This window comes from Oryzias latipes, chromosome 23, assembly GCF_053564925.1.
Source record: "Oryzias latipes strain Hd-rR chromosome 23, Olatipes_Hd-rR_3.1".
Taxonomy (NCBI): domain Eukaryota; kingdom Metazoa; phylum Chordata; class Actinopteri; order Beloniformes; family Adrianichthyidae; genus Oryzias; species Oryzias latipes.
This window is the reverse complement of record NC_136259.1, coordinates 16,573,497-16,589,082: the sequence shown is the minus strand read 5'-3', so window position 1 is coordinate 16,589,082 and position 15,586 is coordinate 16,573,497. Positions and strand designations below refer to the sequence as shown.

The window sequence follows — 15,586 nt, the reverse complement described above, 5'->3', positions numbered from 1 at the left end:
CGTTTGTTTTTGTCCTTTGTGATACAAACTCTTTATTTTAAATCGTTCCTTCTGGTTTCTATACTTCCCTCTTTGTGTCTCTCTATCTTTTGATTTCGTGTGCAGACGGGATGGTGCCTGTTATCTTGTCGCATGTGGTTTATTTTTCTATCCTCCCACATTTATGACTTTATTCCACAGTCCGGCGCTCTTTATCTGGACCTGTATCCTTCAAACAGGCCTCCATCCTGTTCCAGTTCTTCACCCTGAAGACAAACACTCTCCAGCAACATTTGTGTTTGAACGCTGTTGTCCCCAGCTGCCTGGAAACTTTTGTGCATTTAGATACATAAATGATTCAGATTTTTCATTTTTTCCAAGTGCAGCTAATAAATGAAATGCCTGTCTTTAGCAGATACAGCACATTTTTGGACAGATAATCTGAGTAAGGTGTTTCTAAGTCATTCAAGCAGAAAATTAGCATCAGCTTGGCTGACTTTGACCCTCACCTGGCACTTGACCTCCCCAGTTAGAAATTTCCATGCAGCCATCTTCAGGTTAATCAGGTCACTCTGGTTTTCTCACAGCAGCCTGAAAACACGGTAAAGCTAGCATGTGTGCACGCTTTCACATGTGGCAGCACTTCATATAGGTGTTTCTGTTTTCTTCATCTACTGGGCTAATAACAGCCTGAGGAGGGAAGCAGGAGGCATAGACAGGGCAACCAGGAGGAGGAAGAGGGACGCCCTGATTATTCTGAAGAAGAGTCAAGACGAAGCTCAGGATCTAAACATAATTTTTTTTATTCTAATAGTGCGCTTAGAAACAAAGGTTTAACAACAAAATAAATCTGAAATTCTCAAATTTGATGTTTTTCTGGGTATTTCAATTGAAGCAGCCTTTAGGCTACTTTTCTGAATTGTGTTTTTTCATGGAAAAAAAGATAAATTCACAAACAAATGTGACAAAGGAGCCATTCTAATAAAAGATAAGATCACACCGGTTTCCAAAGTTTATGAGCTTGAAGGAGTCTACATTTGAAACCTGGCTCCACATGTTATAAATGAATACTGTAGAGGAGCTAAACTTGTTGAGTGACAGTAGAAGAACCTTCTTTCTATCAATAAATGGTAAATACGTACATATTTTATTATTCTGAGAAAGGCCCTAAGCACTTTACAGTCCCATTTACACACACTTATTCACACACTGTTATCGGCTCATACACTGGCACCAGCCTACAACCGCCAGGAGCACTGTGGGGGTTCAGCGTCTTGCCCAAGGACACTTCGACACATGGGCACGCAGGGCAGGAACCAAACCTGCAATCTCCCGATCAGAGGTCGACCGGTGTACCTCTGCACCATGGGCATCCACAAATAACAGAAAAAAAAAGGAAAACAAAGATAGTTAAAAAAAAGGACAGATAGCAGCCTGTCTAAAAAACCCATCAAAACACACTATCAAACTATTAACAGTCTTGTGCTCCTTAACGATTTTTTTACCTTTTTTAAGGAAAACCTGATGTGTGGTCACATTTTATCTTAGCTGATAAAAAAAAGAATGCATGTTTATGTATATATTCATCTGTCAAAGCTATTAATTTTTTCTTTTGTCCTCCCATTTTAGCCATTTTTATGTTTCTATAAGGCATTAAGCAGTTTGTCAAACTCACTGATTTTTGCTGAAATGCAGATGTCCTCTAAAGTCCCACTGCAATTATCTTTTGATCTCTTGTGAAAGCGTTTGCAGTGGTCCTTTAATTACAATCATGCCATTTTGAAATTTTAAAAATGTGGCGTTTTCTAGGACTTTTTCTGCAGAGCAGCAGGAGTTCATCAAGGATTCAATCTCGCTCCCCTTCTCATTGCTGAGAGCTCGGAGCAGGGAGCTACGCCACAAAAACCATCCGTACACACTTTTTTTTCCGTCTGCTCCTAATTCACAATGATGTAAATAAAGAAATAATAACTTAGAAATGCAACTTTTAGTTTAATTTTCCTTATGTGTGTCCTCACTTCTCAGAAAAAGGACACAAGAACAAGTTGAAGAGTTTGTCTTTAAAAAGATATACTTTATGTTCGTTTAAATCTGTGGCTGTCATGGCGGTCAGTGCCTGCACCATACTTTGAATGAACCTGCATCTACTTTTGAACCTTGAGGCAATATGAAACAAAAAGTACCTGAAACTGATTAATGAAACCTCCCCAAAAGCTTGCAAAAGGTTCATGCAGCTGGAAAAAAAAACTAAACAGCAACAACCCAGGTATGATTCATGTTTGTTTTGAGTCTCCAGCGGTTCATCTGACAGATGTTTTTCATTAACTTGCACTACTTTGTGATCATTTCTGCAACGTTTATGGTTGTTTTTCTGAATCGTTTTGGTCCATTTACACCTCTTTGAGGTTTCTTTACGGGCCAGCTTTGACTTTTTTTCTCTCATTTTGAAAATATGTGTAAATACTCCATGATTTCTGTGGTCATGACAAATTCTGATGTTTCATTCCACCACAGTTTTTTTATTCCGTTTGTTTTGGGGTTGTTCTTTTTTGTGGTGGTTCTTTTACTGAATTTTTGCCTTGATTCAGCAGTTTATGAAGTGTTATGAAGTAAGATGAAAATTGAAAATAGATGTAACAGAAACAAAAGTATTTTTTCTAAAAGAATGTGACATTGTATAACTTGCTTATGAAATATTTCGTTTTTCAGCTCTGCTATTTTTTTATTTTATTTTCTCCTATTACGTTACTCCTTATGAATGCATAAACCAAATTTTAGAAAATACAAATACTGAAATAGTGGACATTATATTATCTATATTTTATGTATTTTATTTATGTATTACATAAATAAATCACTAAATGTTACGTATGTGTGAATATTGGCAGAATTTTTTCATTATGTAATCTAAATAAATCAATAATAATAATAATAAATAGCCTCTGTGTTAAGTGCCTGTTAACCATTAAAATGTGGTTGGAAAATAAATTTGCGGCAGAGTTTGTGTTCATTTTTATCTGTGCTGTGCAAAACAAATGGCTTTTAAAAGACGAGCGAACGGCAGGACACACAAAGAATCTTGCGAATATTTGTTGAAAAGTTGACAAAAGCCCACGTTTAAAGAAACCAACAAAAGTTGAAATTAAAATAACCAATTGACATGCAAGTGTCATCACTTGTCTATGCTTAGTTCATGCTACCTGGAACCAAAACTAAAACTGTTTGAGCAGTATGAATCTTTATCTAGTTTTGTTTGTAGTTTTTTCCAACTAAAAATGTTAAAATTTTGGTTTGTTTGTTTTTTAAGTCAAAATTCAAGTTATGGTTTATTTCAAGCTACCAGAGAACATTTTTTTTAAATCTTTATTGGTTTTGTTTATTTTTTTTGATTGGTTACGTCATCCACAGGTGGGTTTAATTAGGTTAATTAAAGGGCGGGCCTCCACGCATGGTGAGTGAATGGCGGTGTGTCCTAAAAAAACTATTTCTTTTTTTTTTACATGTCAGAATATATATATGATAGTTAATTTTGTCATCACGAGGACCAGTTTAGTGTCAGAGTGTGTCTTGTGTGCCTGGAAGGGTTCGATTCCCTCACAGAGGAGTTTAAAAAGCACGCGCCTTCCAGTTTCTAAACGTTGAACGTGAAACCCCCTCTTTTTTTTTTCTTCTTCTCCTCCTCCTCCTCCTCCTCCTCCTCCTCCTCCTCCTCCCGGGCGTGTGCAATGCTTTAGGCGCCTTTCTAAACTTGTGATGAAAAACTCTCACTTTATTTCACACCTGTCGCTAATGACAGCCGCGCGCGCGCACCACCCTCACCGGACCTTTGCCTGTTTTTTGTATTATTTTTCTTGTCTTCTTAACTTTTGGTTCCAACTTTTCCGGACCGGTTGATGAGCCTCTCTGCGCTCAAATAAAGCGCCTTTTGTGGGCGAAAGCACCTTTTCATGTGACTTTTGAGAGGTGAGAAGAGAAGACATTAGGAAGGCAGAAGTGACTCTTAAAGGGACTCGTAAATTCCCAAAAGGGGGGGTTCTCCCTTCTTTAAAAAAAAAAGAAAGAAAAAGACGCGACTCACTCGGTAGATAACTAAAGGAGTCCAACTTTTGAGGAGAAACTTTATAACTTGGATGCTGGAAGGAGAAAAACATTTGGTGGCGAAGCGAGAAGATTTCCCTCCAGGTAAGAACTTCAAGAAGGTTCAAGTTTGTGAAACAACTAGATTCAAGAAGGTCTGTGTAGCTATTTAAAGTTTTTACAGTAGAGATATTATCTGACTCTTGACTTCTTCAAGGTCAGTTAATTAGTGCTAACTAGTTTCTAGGAGATTAGCTTTCTGTAACTTTTACTTTTTAGTCTAGAATTCTGGATTTCTGCAGCCAGCGACATGCTTTTATTTTGGAAGTCTGCTCAAATCCATCAGTGAAGTGCGAGGCAGGCAGAAAAGGTTTTTGATTTTGTTCCCTGCTGTGTTTTCCTTTGTCACAGTCTGCTTGCAAAATGGGCTCATTCCATGAATGTTGGCTTCCACATGTCAGTGTTGTGTGTATATGTGTGTGTGTTGTGTGTATATATAGGTGTGTGTGTGCCAACCAACCTCTTCGGCCCAAATGAAGGCAGCTTCTCTGCCTCTGCGGTGTAGACCAGGACTATTTTAGTCGAAATGTTGCACAAATGTTTCTCTCAGTTAAGAGAAATTGCGGCGGCTCATTCTGGGCCGGCGGCTGAATGAAAGTTTGACTGCAGCTCTGAGGGAGCTGTTCATAATTCTGACAGCCATCACAAGTGTCTAAGGTGCGAGACGAGGATCCACACTTTGTGTGTGAACAGCCAGCACTTTACAGATGGTAAGATGCTTTAGTTTAATTGGCACAAACCTGTTTTAATATATGAATACTTTCTGACAGATCAGCACGACAGCATAAGTTCTGAGTTGGCAAACTTTATTGTTTTCTTTATATAAACATTGAAAACGTGTGCGTTTGAGCAGCATTTAACTGATTTATAACCACTTCATTGTGGTTTATTAATCTTAAAAACACATTTAAATGTACTGAACATTAAAAGCAGTTGTTTGAAATAAAATAAAAAATATTTTCAAAATTTCTTTAAATCTTTAAAGATGGGACTTTGGAGAGTTTGGATTTTCTGTGCGGAAAGGGGACAATATGTTAAGAAAATGTGTCCAGCTGAAACAAATGCTTTATAAAGTCAGATCTACAGAAACGCAACACAAACTAAAGATGTGATTTGCACACAAAATGCTAACAAATGACTACAATTTTAAGTGACAGATGTAAAATGAACCTAAATGTAAAAGCAAATGACAATCTTACAGATTTTAAAAGATCTTCCAAAAATAATTGACAGCCTAAAAATGTAATTTGTCTAATTGTCAATTTTTGTGAATTATGAAATTTTTCTGCTTTGTGCAGCACTAGGATTAGTCCATCTTCATATCTTTTAGTGTTTGTACCCCTATTTTTGACTTTCTTGTGCTCACTGTCCGCTCCGGTCTTATTGACACTTTTCTTGTGCAGAAAATATCCCATAAACTTTAAATATCAAATTAGGTTAAAGAAAAAAGTACTTCAAATGTTCCCCACATGTCTAACTAAAGTCAAAAAGTTTTAAAAATGATTTATAAAATGGATTTATTCTAAAGACAATTAGCTTTTTGTGTTTTATTTATTCCAGATGTAAACTTCAGCCTTCACATTCTCTGTGTGTTGAGATCAGGCCGCGGGTGTTTCTGGCAGTGATGTCTCCAGTTTGCGATGTGTTTTTTGTGTTTTTACCCCCCTGACGGCATCATAAATTGTGGACTGAGCCCACACCATGCTGATAAGTGTGAGTCTGCGTGTGATGGGTTAGAAACATGCATTAAACGGGTGGATGGTTAATGAAAAGTAGTGCTGTCAACAAGCTAGCCATTAGAGGGGGATAAAGTCCCTTTGCCCTCAAACTCTGCTTGAGCATCCTGCTCCTCTGGGACTTGATCATTTAGGAATGAGAGACGATTTTTCTCCACGATAAACATATGCACAGAGTTGTCTTCCAGCCTGGACACACAAGTTGTCAACATACAATTTGCATGAGTGTATTTAAATGCAGAAAGCGTGATCCGAGTGTTTATACTTCAGCCCGGCCAGTGCACTAATGACCATGTTGAATGCACAGACAGTGGTCCTTGTGAAACCTCTTCACTCCTCCACATGAAGAGCTAGTATTTAAGATTCTGATCTCTGATTGGTTGAGTTGAATCCAGGGAATTCCACTCAGCCGGAGCGACAGCCTTCCACTCAGAACCAGGATGGTTCTGACAAAGAGAAAAAAAAATAAAAAAAAATAGTCCACACTTCATGCTTGTTTTTGGTGTTCTGGTATTTTAAATTGTAAATAACAATTGTCATAAAATAGTCAAATTAGCACTTTTATAGATAAAGTACACAAAGTTTAAAGCTTTACGGTGAAAAGGCCAAAAGTTTTGTAAATCTAAATTATAATTTGAGAAGTTTGGCAATAGAAGCAACAGGTTATTTGAAGCAACAGGTACTTATCCTCCTGCTAAAACATGACCCAACCTAACCGGAAACATCAATTTTATTTTAGTCTTTAAAGTTACAGAAACTGTTTTAGCCCTCCTTTGTTTAGCTTAATTTGGTTTAGAATCAGCTCAAAGTGGATCCTTTTATTTACTAACTTCTCAACATTGGCAGCACCTGGTTTTATAGTTAACTTTTTTTATCTTCAAATATAAAATTAAACCAAATGATTTAGTGTTTTCCAGAATAATTTAGAACACACTATCCTGTGACTTTCTCCTCTGTTATGTTTTTATTATCCCACAGTCCTCTTTGTCAGATGCAGCCTGGCCTGAGTCTGTGCATCACTTTCAACCAGATGATGCACAAAAGAATGCTGTCTTTGTCTAAAGTGTTTATACCAAATCCATTCTGTAAACATAGTTTTTGCTTGACATGTTTATTTGATCTCACATATTTAAATTATAGCTATTCTGGGCATAAAATACTTCTCTTAGATTAAGCAAAGTCCCAGATTTCTTGTCTGTAATGCACTGACTGTGTCTACAGCCTCAAAGCAGCTGTTTCTAGAACTGTAACTCTTTTCCATCTGTCTTTGGCTCATTTGAAGTCTCCAATCTTTTCAAAAATGGGCGAACAAACCAAGTTTTATAGTTTTTGAATCGCACGGGGAAGCTGCTATATAAGTGACGATTTGATAGTTGTGTGACTGTTTGAGCACGTCACTTTGTTACCCAGCAGTAACCAGGTGAGCTGCCCTGGTTGATCTTAACCTGCCTCTACCAAAAGAACAAGTCTTTACACTTCGTGACAAAAGAAGTATCTGTACAGTTAAACCTTACTCTTAACTTTTGATTATTTTGTCACAATCATGTGTTGCGTTGCAGCAATTTAGGTTGTGATTTATGGTCATGGTGCATTGTTTTTGCAGAATGTGCTGAAAGACCCACTCCGATCAGCTTTTGATCTATTTTCTAAGCGTTCCCAGTGACCTTTTAATTATGATTATGCTATCTTTAGATGACATCATAAAACCTCTGATTTTTGGGCAGCAGCCATGATGAGAGCAACCCCGCCCCCCCTCCCTATTGTGGATCTGAACAAATATAAATATATTTCATACTGTATTTTTTTTGTTTACTCCTGATTCATAAATAAATACTTAGAAATGCAATTTTAAGCTCAATTTTCTTTATAAATGTCCTCCATCACCAGAAAAATGCAACAAGATGATGTTAAAAACACAAAAAACAATTTTTATCTAGGGGTCTTTAATGTAAGCTTTCTAAGAAATAAATTTGTAATAAAATAGAAAATTAAATGGGCCTTCAGCGGTAACCGTGCAATTATGTGGAGGCTTTCCGCTTAAATTGTGACCATAATATCATGTGAGTCGTGTTTGTGAAAAAGCTCCTCAGCTTTTGTGTTTTCTGTGGACATGTGTGTCTCTGACCACTGGAGGCAGCCATTACCACTTGTTTGCTGCTAATCATGTTGAAAATATTTTTGGGGCACTCAATAAACCTTGAAACTGTTGCTTAGGTCGAGCAGCAGCTCAAAGTGACGGCTGCAAACTGAATAAATAACACAAAATGCAGCAGCAGACCAGAAGAACTGAACACACTCAGCGCTGTTGCTCTAGATAAAAGGAAAGGAAAAAAAAAAACCTCATTTCTATTTTGTTCATCCTAAGGCCCACATGCGGTTTTATCTTCATGGACGAGGAGCTTTTTGGAATTCTAGCTGTTGGACTGACGGCACCAACTCTGCCAGAATCAATAAATTCACCTTTAAAAATGGCAAGTGAAAAAAATGGAAGCAAAACACAAAGTTGATGATTTAAACATTGTGGTTTGTTTAAACTTCTAAAACCTCATCAAGATGAGGGATGCAGAAGTTGCCATGGTAACATCAGTAACTAGGAACTGCGTGTTTGGACATTTTTTACCCTGGTGAAATGAATATAGCTCTCTGTCCCTGTGGCGTTTCTGTCCTCACATGAAGGAAGACGCTCTGTTCAGCACAACCTTCACTCTTCATTTGATATGTTTGTTTTATTGCCTCTAATTCAAAATAAAAAAAAATTCTTTTTCTTTTTTTTCTTTTTCAATTTGAAGCAGCCAGAGCACCTGGGCTCAGGCACATCTGCTGAATTCTGAGTGGAAACTCATTCAGGCATCCTTCAAATGTAGTTTGGATCCCATTTTACCAAAATTATATCCGTTCCAGTCAGTTCTAGAGCTGTCTAGACTTGTAGAGTCAAATCTGGACGGGCAGACAGACGGCAATGGCGCTGTGATCGCTGCAGGAGGAGGTTGTTGGGACTTTTAGTGAAACGGGACTCAGAAGCTCACATTTTATCAGTTATGAACTGATTGCTGCAGGAACATTCTTGTAGGTTATCTGATAGTCCATTTAAAAATTTTCCATTGGTATGTTTTATGTGTCTAGATTTAGTTTTGAATGCATTCATGAAGTGTAACTTTGGTTATAGGATTCAGGGAAATGCACAAAATATTTGAAGGTTAGAGGAAGAACAATACCAGCTCAGCAAACCTCATTACATAACACTTTTAAACTGCATTAAATGAATAATAGTTCAAAGATTACCAACTGTGCTTCAACATTTTTGATACCCGGCTAACCAACTGCTATAGAGGGCTCAGTCTTTAGCTCTTCTTGAGGCACCATTCTGGTTTTAAACAGAAATGTGGCATTTCCCGCCTATTGAAACCTTTGAACACAAAACTGAGTAAACAAATCCAATGTTCATCTTTGCTCTTCTAATAACAAGACAGTCTAGAGGGTGCCTAAAACTGCCTTTAAAGAAACTCTAATTGAAATCAGAAACTGTCATTTATGTCTTTAAAAATCACTTTCTTTAAAGTGTTTCACATTTTTCCACCACAAATAGTCTCCATGAGCATCACAGCTCCAGCTTATGGACCGGTTCTCTTAGAAACTCTAAATCTGTGTGAAATATTTTATAATCCAGGAATTTATTTTAGGCTAATTATTGATCTGTTCCTTCAACATATGGTTTAAACAAAAAATGATGTTTGAAATCTCTGAATAAATGAATTAACCTGTCCTCATTTGCACCATCTTCTTCTGTCTCTTCATTTCTAAACTGCTGCATTTGCATGTTTAAGATATAGTATACCTCAGTCTATTCCCATATTTTCCTTTAAAGATGGGATCAAGTAAAAAAAAAAAAAAAAAAAGGTTAAACTTACTCTAACAAACATTTACTGTAAATGTTGGGGCTTTTTTCAAAAAGGGAAAAATTGAGCCTTTTTCTCTTCAACTAGGGATTATCAAAGTTTGGGCCAAAATCTTTTACTGACGGTCAAAGCTCTGAGGAGAATTAATCCTCAATTTAAAAAGTCTGAGCATTTAGGTTTGTTAAAGAAGACAGAATAGAATAGAAAAGAGGAGAAGAATCAGAGGGATTTGATCTGTCAGATGAGAGGAAACGCTACCTCCTACTGGTCAGTGCCTGCTCCTACATTAGATCAAGGAAAGTCCAAATAGACAAATGAAGGACACCTTTTGAACAGTTAGGTTTAATATTTGCTTCTTTTACATTTCAGGATTCTTTTACTTTTTTATTTTATTAGTTAAGTGGAAGAAAAGAATTTGGAGTGAAATCGAACTGTTTTAGTCAGACGTCAGTGGAAAAAAAAAAAAGATTTCTAAAGCTGAACAGGTTACCAAAGACCCATTCACAGTTGGAAAGAGTCCCCATCCTCTGTGACTGTTTCTGAGTTCTGGTGGTTTGTTTCTATCATTGCTTCTGATTTTCCTGAGTTTTGCCCTTTATCTTTGCAGTCATTTCCTCTCCGTGTGCGGATGAATGTGTACCCAGGTGCTCTTGTTGTTTAATTACTTAGTGTGTCTTGAAGCTGAACCAGTGCCAAACCTGTCAACACACAGCAAGGGGGAAAAGGGAGAGAATGGATCAAAATTAAAATGTATTCCCACTGTCTCGTTTCTGCTTCCAAAAAGGGACAATCTCTGCCTCCCATCCTTTGATTTTATTTTCTCGTCAGTTCTTATTTTCACATGTCAAACACTTTTTCACTTTGTTGTTTCCCCACTGTTTTATTTAGTCTTTTCATTTCTCATTTCTTGCACTTTTCTCTCCCGTTATTGTCTTTTCTATCTAACCCAGTCTGCAACTGTGTGCTAGAAAAAACGTGGAAGCAGCAAACACACAGCCTTTTTGTTTACTAAAGCCAATCCATCAGTGACTGGATGAACAGATTTATTGAGAAGCCTTTGGTTCTCTTGGAGTGGACGGACAGCATAGAGTGCTGCATTACCTTAATGGAGGAGACCAAAAAAAATGTTCTTTGCGACTTTATGACTTCTCCTGGAAAACTCAGGGCTGCATGGGAGGAACAATGAAGAATGTTTTTAAAAATCCAACTCCAATCATCATTTGATCCATTTTCAAAGCATTCCCAGTGGTCTTTTAAATGTGATTATGCCGGTTTTAGCCAAAAGCAAATAATCTGTGTTGTTTTCTAAAACATAGTTTCAGCAGAGCAGCAGGAGTTTCTTTGAAATTCACATCTGAGTTGTGGTTTACACTCCCTCCTGCTAGCTTACAGCCCCTACCCCCAGCCAAACATTAGCGGTGCAACAAAAAGGGTGAGTGATATCAGAGCTACCCATCTGCACAGTTTAGAACCAGCTGGACAAGGAAAACAAAGACATACAAGGATCTATTTGTCTAGCGGATGAATCGAAATGGAGCGAAGCGGGGAGTTTGTGGCCTTCCCATTGTACCTTTGTCACTGCTACAAGCTTTTTTCAATGTCTGCTCCTGATAAAGAAATACATAGAAATGCAGTTTTAAGCTCAATTTTCTTTAAATATGTCCTCCATCATGAGAAAAATGCCACAAAAACATGTTAAAACGCCAAAAACAAGATTTCTTTAATCAGCGTGGGTCTTTAAAACGGTCTGATCACTTCTTAGGTGCATTACTAAACTGCAGTCTCACCATCCACAGGCCATTAAAAACCTATTTATCTGAATTATCTAAAATCACACCAGGGCTGTTGATCTTTGCATAAGTTAAAGAACATTTAACTCTGCAGCCTCCCATCCTGCATATTTCAACACATGCAGCAGCCTATATCTCGCATCGCCGCCTGCTGCCGTGTCATCTGTCAAATGTGCACGCCGCTTGAATCCAGATCAGAATTGTCTTTCCTGGCATTCGATAAACGTACAGGGATCTGTCTTGTTGGCGTGGGTGCAAAGATGCTCTGTAAACACTGGAATGTGACAGCAGGGGCAGAGCATGTGATGTGGAGGGTGGGGGGTGTTTTGCAGAGTCATCTGAGCTCTTAACTGTACTCCCAAAAATCTTTGAATATTGAAATCTGTTTAAGCAACCAATAAAGAATAACTTGTTAAAATGTATATTTATTTCTGTTTTGACTATACACTTTCGCTAAAGTTTCATTTACTAAACTCCTACTGCTTTTGTATTTAACAAACACTTATGTTTATTAAATAAAAGGCTTAGTACACCCAATTGAGACAGAACAGAATGGGTAGTTTAAAACCATGAAAGTGCAGTAGCAGTGACCACAGACAGGGGGCACTGTATCACTGAAGCTCTGAAGTCCAGAAGTGGAGTTGGAGGAGAGGACAGAACAGCACGAAAAGGGCAGAGATGAGCAAAAATAGAAGATGGCAATAATTGGAGACCAGAAAGTGAAGGGAAACATGAAAAAAGGAGGAATGTCATAAAAGAAACAGATGAAAGAAACACTGGTGCGAGTTTCTGTTACCAACTCTTCCTGAGTACTTTTTGTTTTAGTTACTTTAACCTAATTACATTTTCAAGGCAGCCTCTGTCATTTTATACCCCCACCCCTCATCATGAGTCCAGACCATTTGCCTTCTGTCAAGGGAGGCACTACCATTTGTGACCAGCAGGGGAATTGTGGTTCTCTGCAAGCGAGTTGATGCTCTGTCAGTGCTTTGAGTTTATGCTGCTGCCATTAGCATCAGTTTGAAGGCAGCATCAAACACCACAGGCTGACAGAGCAGGAAGAAGCTGCCAGATGTGAGTGGGAACATTAAGTTTTACTCAATAATGTCTCTTAAGTTACTAGAAACATTTCACTTGCAATGAATTGTTCACCACAGCAATTCCATGGAGACATTTTTGATGGATGTAATAATTTTTACCATATTTGCATAGTAATCCTCAGTCATTCTTTAGTCACTTCATCTTTTCCTGTGCTGCACCTCCTCAGATGAAAATCAGAATCTTTTTATGTGAGTCTCTGTTCACTTGCAATTGAACTTCAGTGTGGTTCAGTGATCGAGTGAACTTCAAGGAGCAGTGTGCATTTTAAATGGGGAAAAAGACATCCCACAATGTGAACCCTAAGAGAGACGAATCATGAAAATGATGAACGTTTATTTGGCAATTTTCGTGTATTAAACGGGTAAAAGTGCTTGATCAGTCTTTTATTTTGTTGGGGGGGAGGGGTGCTCACTTGTAAAATTGCTCAACCAGACCTGACCTGATGAGAGGATAAACATGTGTGGCAAACATGTGTGGCAAAAGCTTTTAAGCCTGGGTCTTTTTTAGAAATGCTAACACGCCATCAGCCACACATTAACGTACCTATCATGTTCTCCTCCCACACTCTGCCCCCATTTATCTATAGAAGGTCCATGTAAATGAGGACTGAATATTTGCAAACATGTAGAATCACCTTTGGTCTGTCATTCTGGAAACGGATAATAGTGACATCAGGGGAAGGAGAAATAAAGATATCATTAACTGGAAACTCTTAGGACACAAAGATCTTGAGAAGTGCGATCAGCTGTGCAGAGAGCCTCATCAGATCTGGACTGAGTTACCTTCAGGATATTTATATCAGGCAGTGCAGGTCCAGCACATTATTAAAGACACTTATCATCCAAATTACAGTTTTAGTGGCTGCCATCTGGCAGAAGACTCCAATCACACAAAGCAGGATTTTTTGTTTTTTGTCATCAGGCTATGAAGGCCTTAAACACAACATTAGCACACATTTATATTTTTTCTATCAACAAAACTGTTTTACTGTATACAATACATTTTTCGCAGTTTAAATAGATTCAATTAGTATCCAGTCATTTTATTCTCAAGTGTTGATAATTTGATTTTTTTTATTATGAATATGAAGTGTTTCTGGAGTTAGGCCCTGATAAAACACTGAGGAGTTAGGAATATGAAAGATCGTAAAATACTTTTTTCTTTGTGTTTATTTGATTCTATTAAAGACATTTTGATAAGAATGACGGTACTGCGATTTAGCCACAGCTTAAGCTCTGTTTTAGGAAAAGTCCCGCCCCTTTGACTGTCTCCACCAATCATTCTTGGAGTCTTAATCACATGTCATCAGTCTGACCAATCAGAAGTGATTAAAGTCTTCATTTCCTTGTTTCGATTTAGCTCATAAGTCGCTCAGTTCCAACAAAAATACCAGCTAGAGCTCATCTTTAGCGGTGTAGCTTTCCACAGAATCCGGTGTCAGACCGTGGAAAAAGTGAACAAAACTATGAAGCTCAGAGACGCTTGTCTGTCTGCGGTCGGAGGATTATTGCACTACATCTCCCATGATGCATTGGGTTAAAGTGACAACATCTTAGCGCACAATGAGTCTCTCCTCTTAACGTCTTAAAACAACAACGAACACACAGTTTTTGAATCTTTTGACTTAACTTTTATTACATCTTTTAGAAAAAAACAGCTGCAGCTTCCAGCTTTTTCTGCCACAATTATCACCCAAATGCACGTGAGATTGTGGAGGGACTGTAGATCAATACAGACTATGAACTACTCCTTTTTTTTTTTTTTTTTGGATGCTGGTGTGCCGCGGGATTTTTGTCAAGGTTAAAGTGTGCCGTGGCTCAAAAAAGGTTGAAAAACACTGGTATGAGGACACCAGAAACAATTGTGATGATCTACACCAGGCTGGAAAGACTGAATCTGCAATAGGTAAGGAGCTTGGTGTGAAGAAATCAACGGTGAGAGCATTTTTAGGAAATGGAAGACATACAAGACCACTGATAATCTCCCTCCATCTGGGGGTCCCTGCCAGATCTCACCCTGTGGGGTCAAAATGATCACAAGAACCATGAGCAAAAATCGCAGAACCACACGGGGGGACCGAGTGAATGACCTGCAGAGAGCTGGGACCAAAGAAACAAAGGCTACCATCAGTAACACACAACACCGCCAGGGGCTCAGATCCTGCAATGCCAGACGTGTCCCCTGCTAAAGCCAGTTCATGTACAGGCCGGTCTAAGGTTTGCTAGAGAGCATTTGGATGATCCAGAACAGGAATGTTCTATAGTCAGATGAAACCAAAATGGAACTTTTTGGGAAGAACTTTACTCGTGTTTGGAGGAGAAAGAATGCTGCGTTGCATCTAAAGAACACCATACCTACTGTAAAGCATGGGGGTGGAAACATCATGCTATGGCGCTGATTTTCAGCAAAGGGACCAGGATGACTGATCCGTGTAAAGGAAAGAATGAATTAAAGGGGGCCGTGTATGGTCAGATTTTAACTGAAAACCTTCTATCAGCGAAGGGCAGTGAGGTTGAAACATGGCTGGGTCTTTCAGCATGACAACGATCCCAAACACAGCCCAGGTAACAAAGGAGTGACTTCGTAAGAAGCATTTCAAAGTCCTGGAGAGGCCTAGCCAGTCTCCAGATCTCAACTCCAGAGAAAATCTTTGGAGGGAGTTGAAAGTCTGTGTTGCCCAGCGACAGCCCCAAAACATCCCTGCTCTAGAGGAGATCTGCATGGAGGAATGGGCCAAAATACCAGTAACAGTTCATGAAAACCTTGTGAAGACCTACAGAAAACATGCAACAGCTATCATTGCTGAAGGTATACAACAAAGTATTGAGTCGAACTTTTGTTATTGATCAAATGCTCATTTTCCACCATAATTTATTTACAAATCAGACAATGTGATTTTCTGGATTTCTTTTTTCTCATTTTGTCTCTCATAGTTGAGGTATACAGG

General features: G+C 38.4%; 1 protein-coding gene across 6 annotated transcripts in view; it reads left to right on the top strand.

Moving 5' to 3' along the window:
• The first annotated feature begins 3,745 nt into the window (after positions 1-3,745).
• Positions 3,746-15,586, top strand: part of wnt5b (wingless-type MMTV integration site family, member 5b) — an 87,185-nt gene continuing 75,344 nt past the window's right edge. Inside the window, exon 1 of one of the 6 annotated variants that reach the window (XM_011491002.4) lies at positions 3,746-4,161. Coding sequence is in view for 2 of the 6 variants with exons in the window: in XM_011491001.4 (XP_011489303.1) it covers positions 4,110-4,161 (52 nt within the window). In the remaining 4 variants the exon portion in view is untranslated. Of the gene's footprint in view, positions 4,162-4,742; positions 4,827-15,586 lie in introns of those variants that run through there. The other 5 variants (XM_011491001.4, XM_011491000.4, XM_020713978.3 and 2 more) reach the window with 5 other exon arrangements.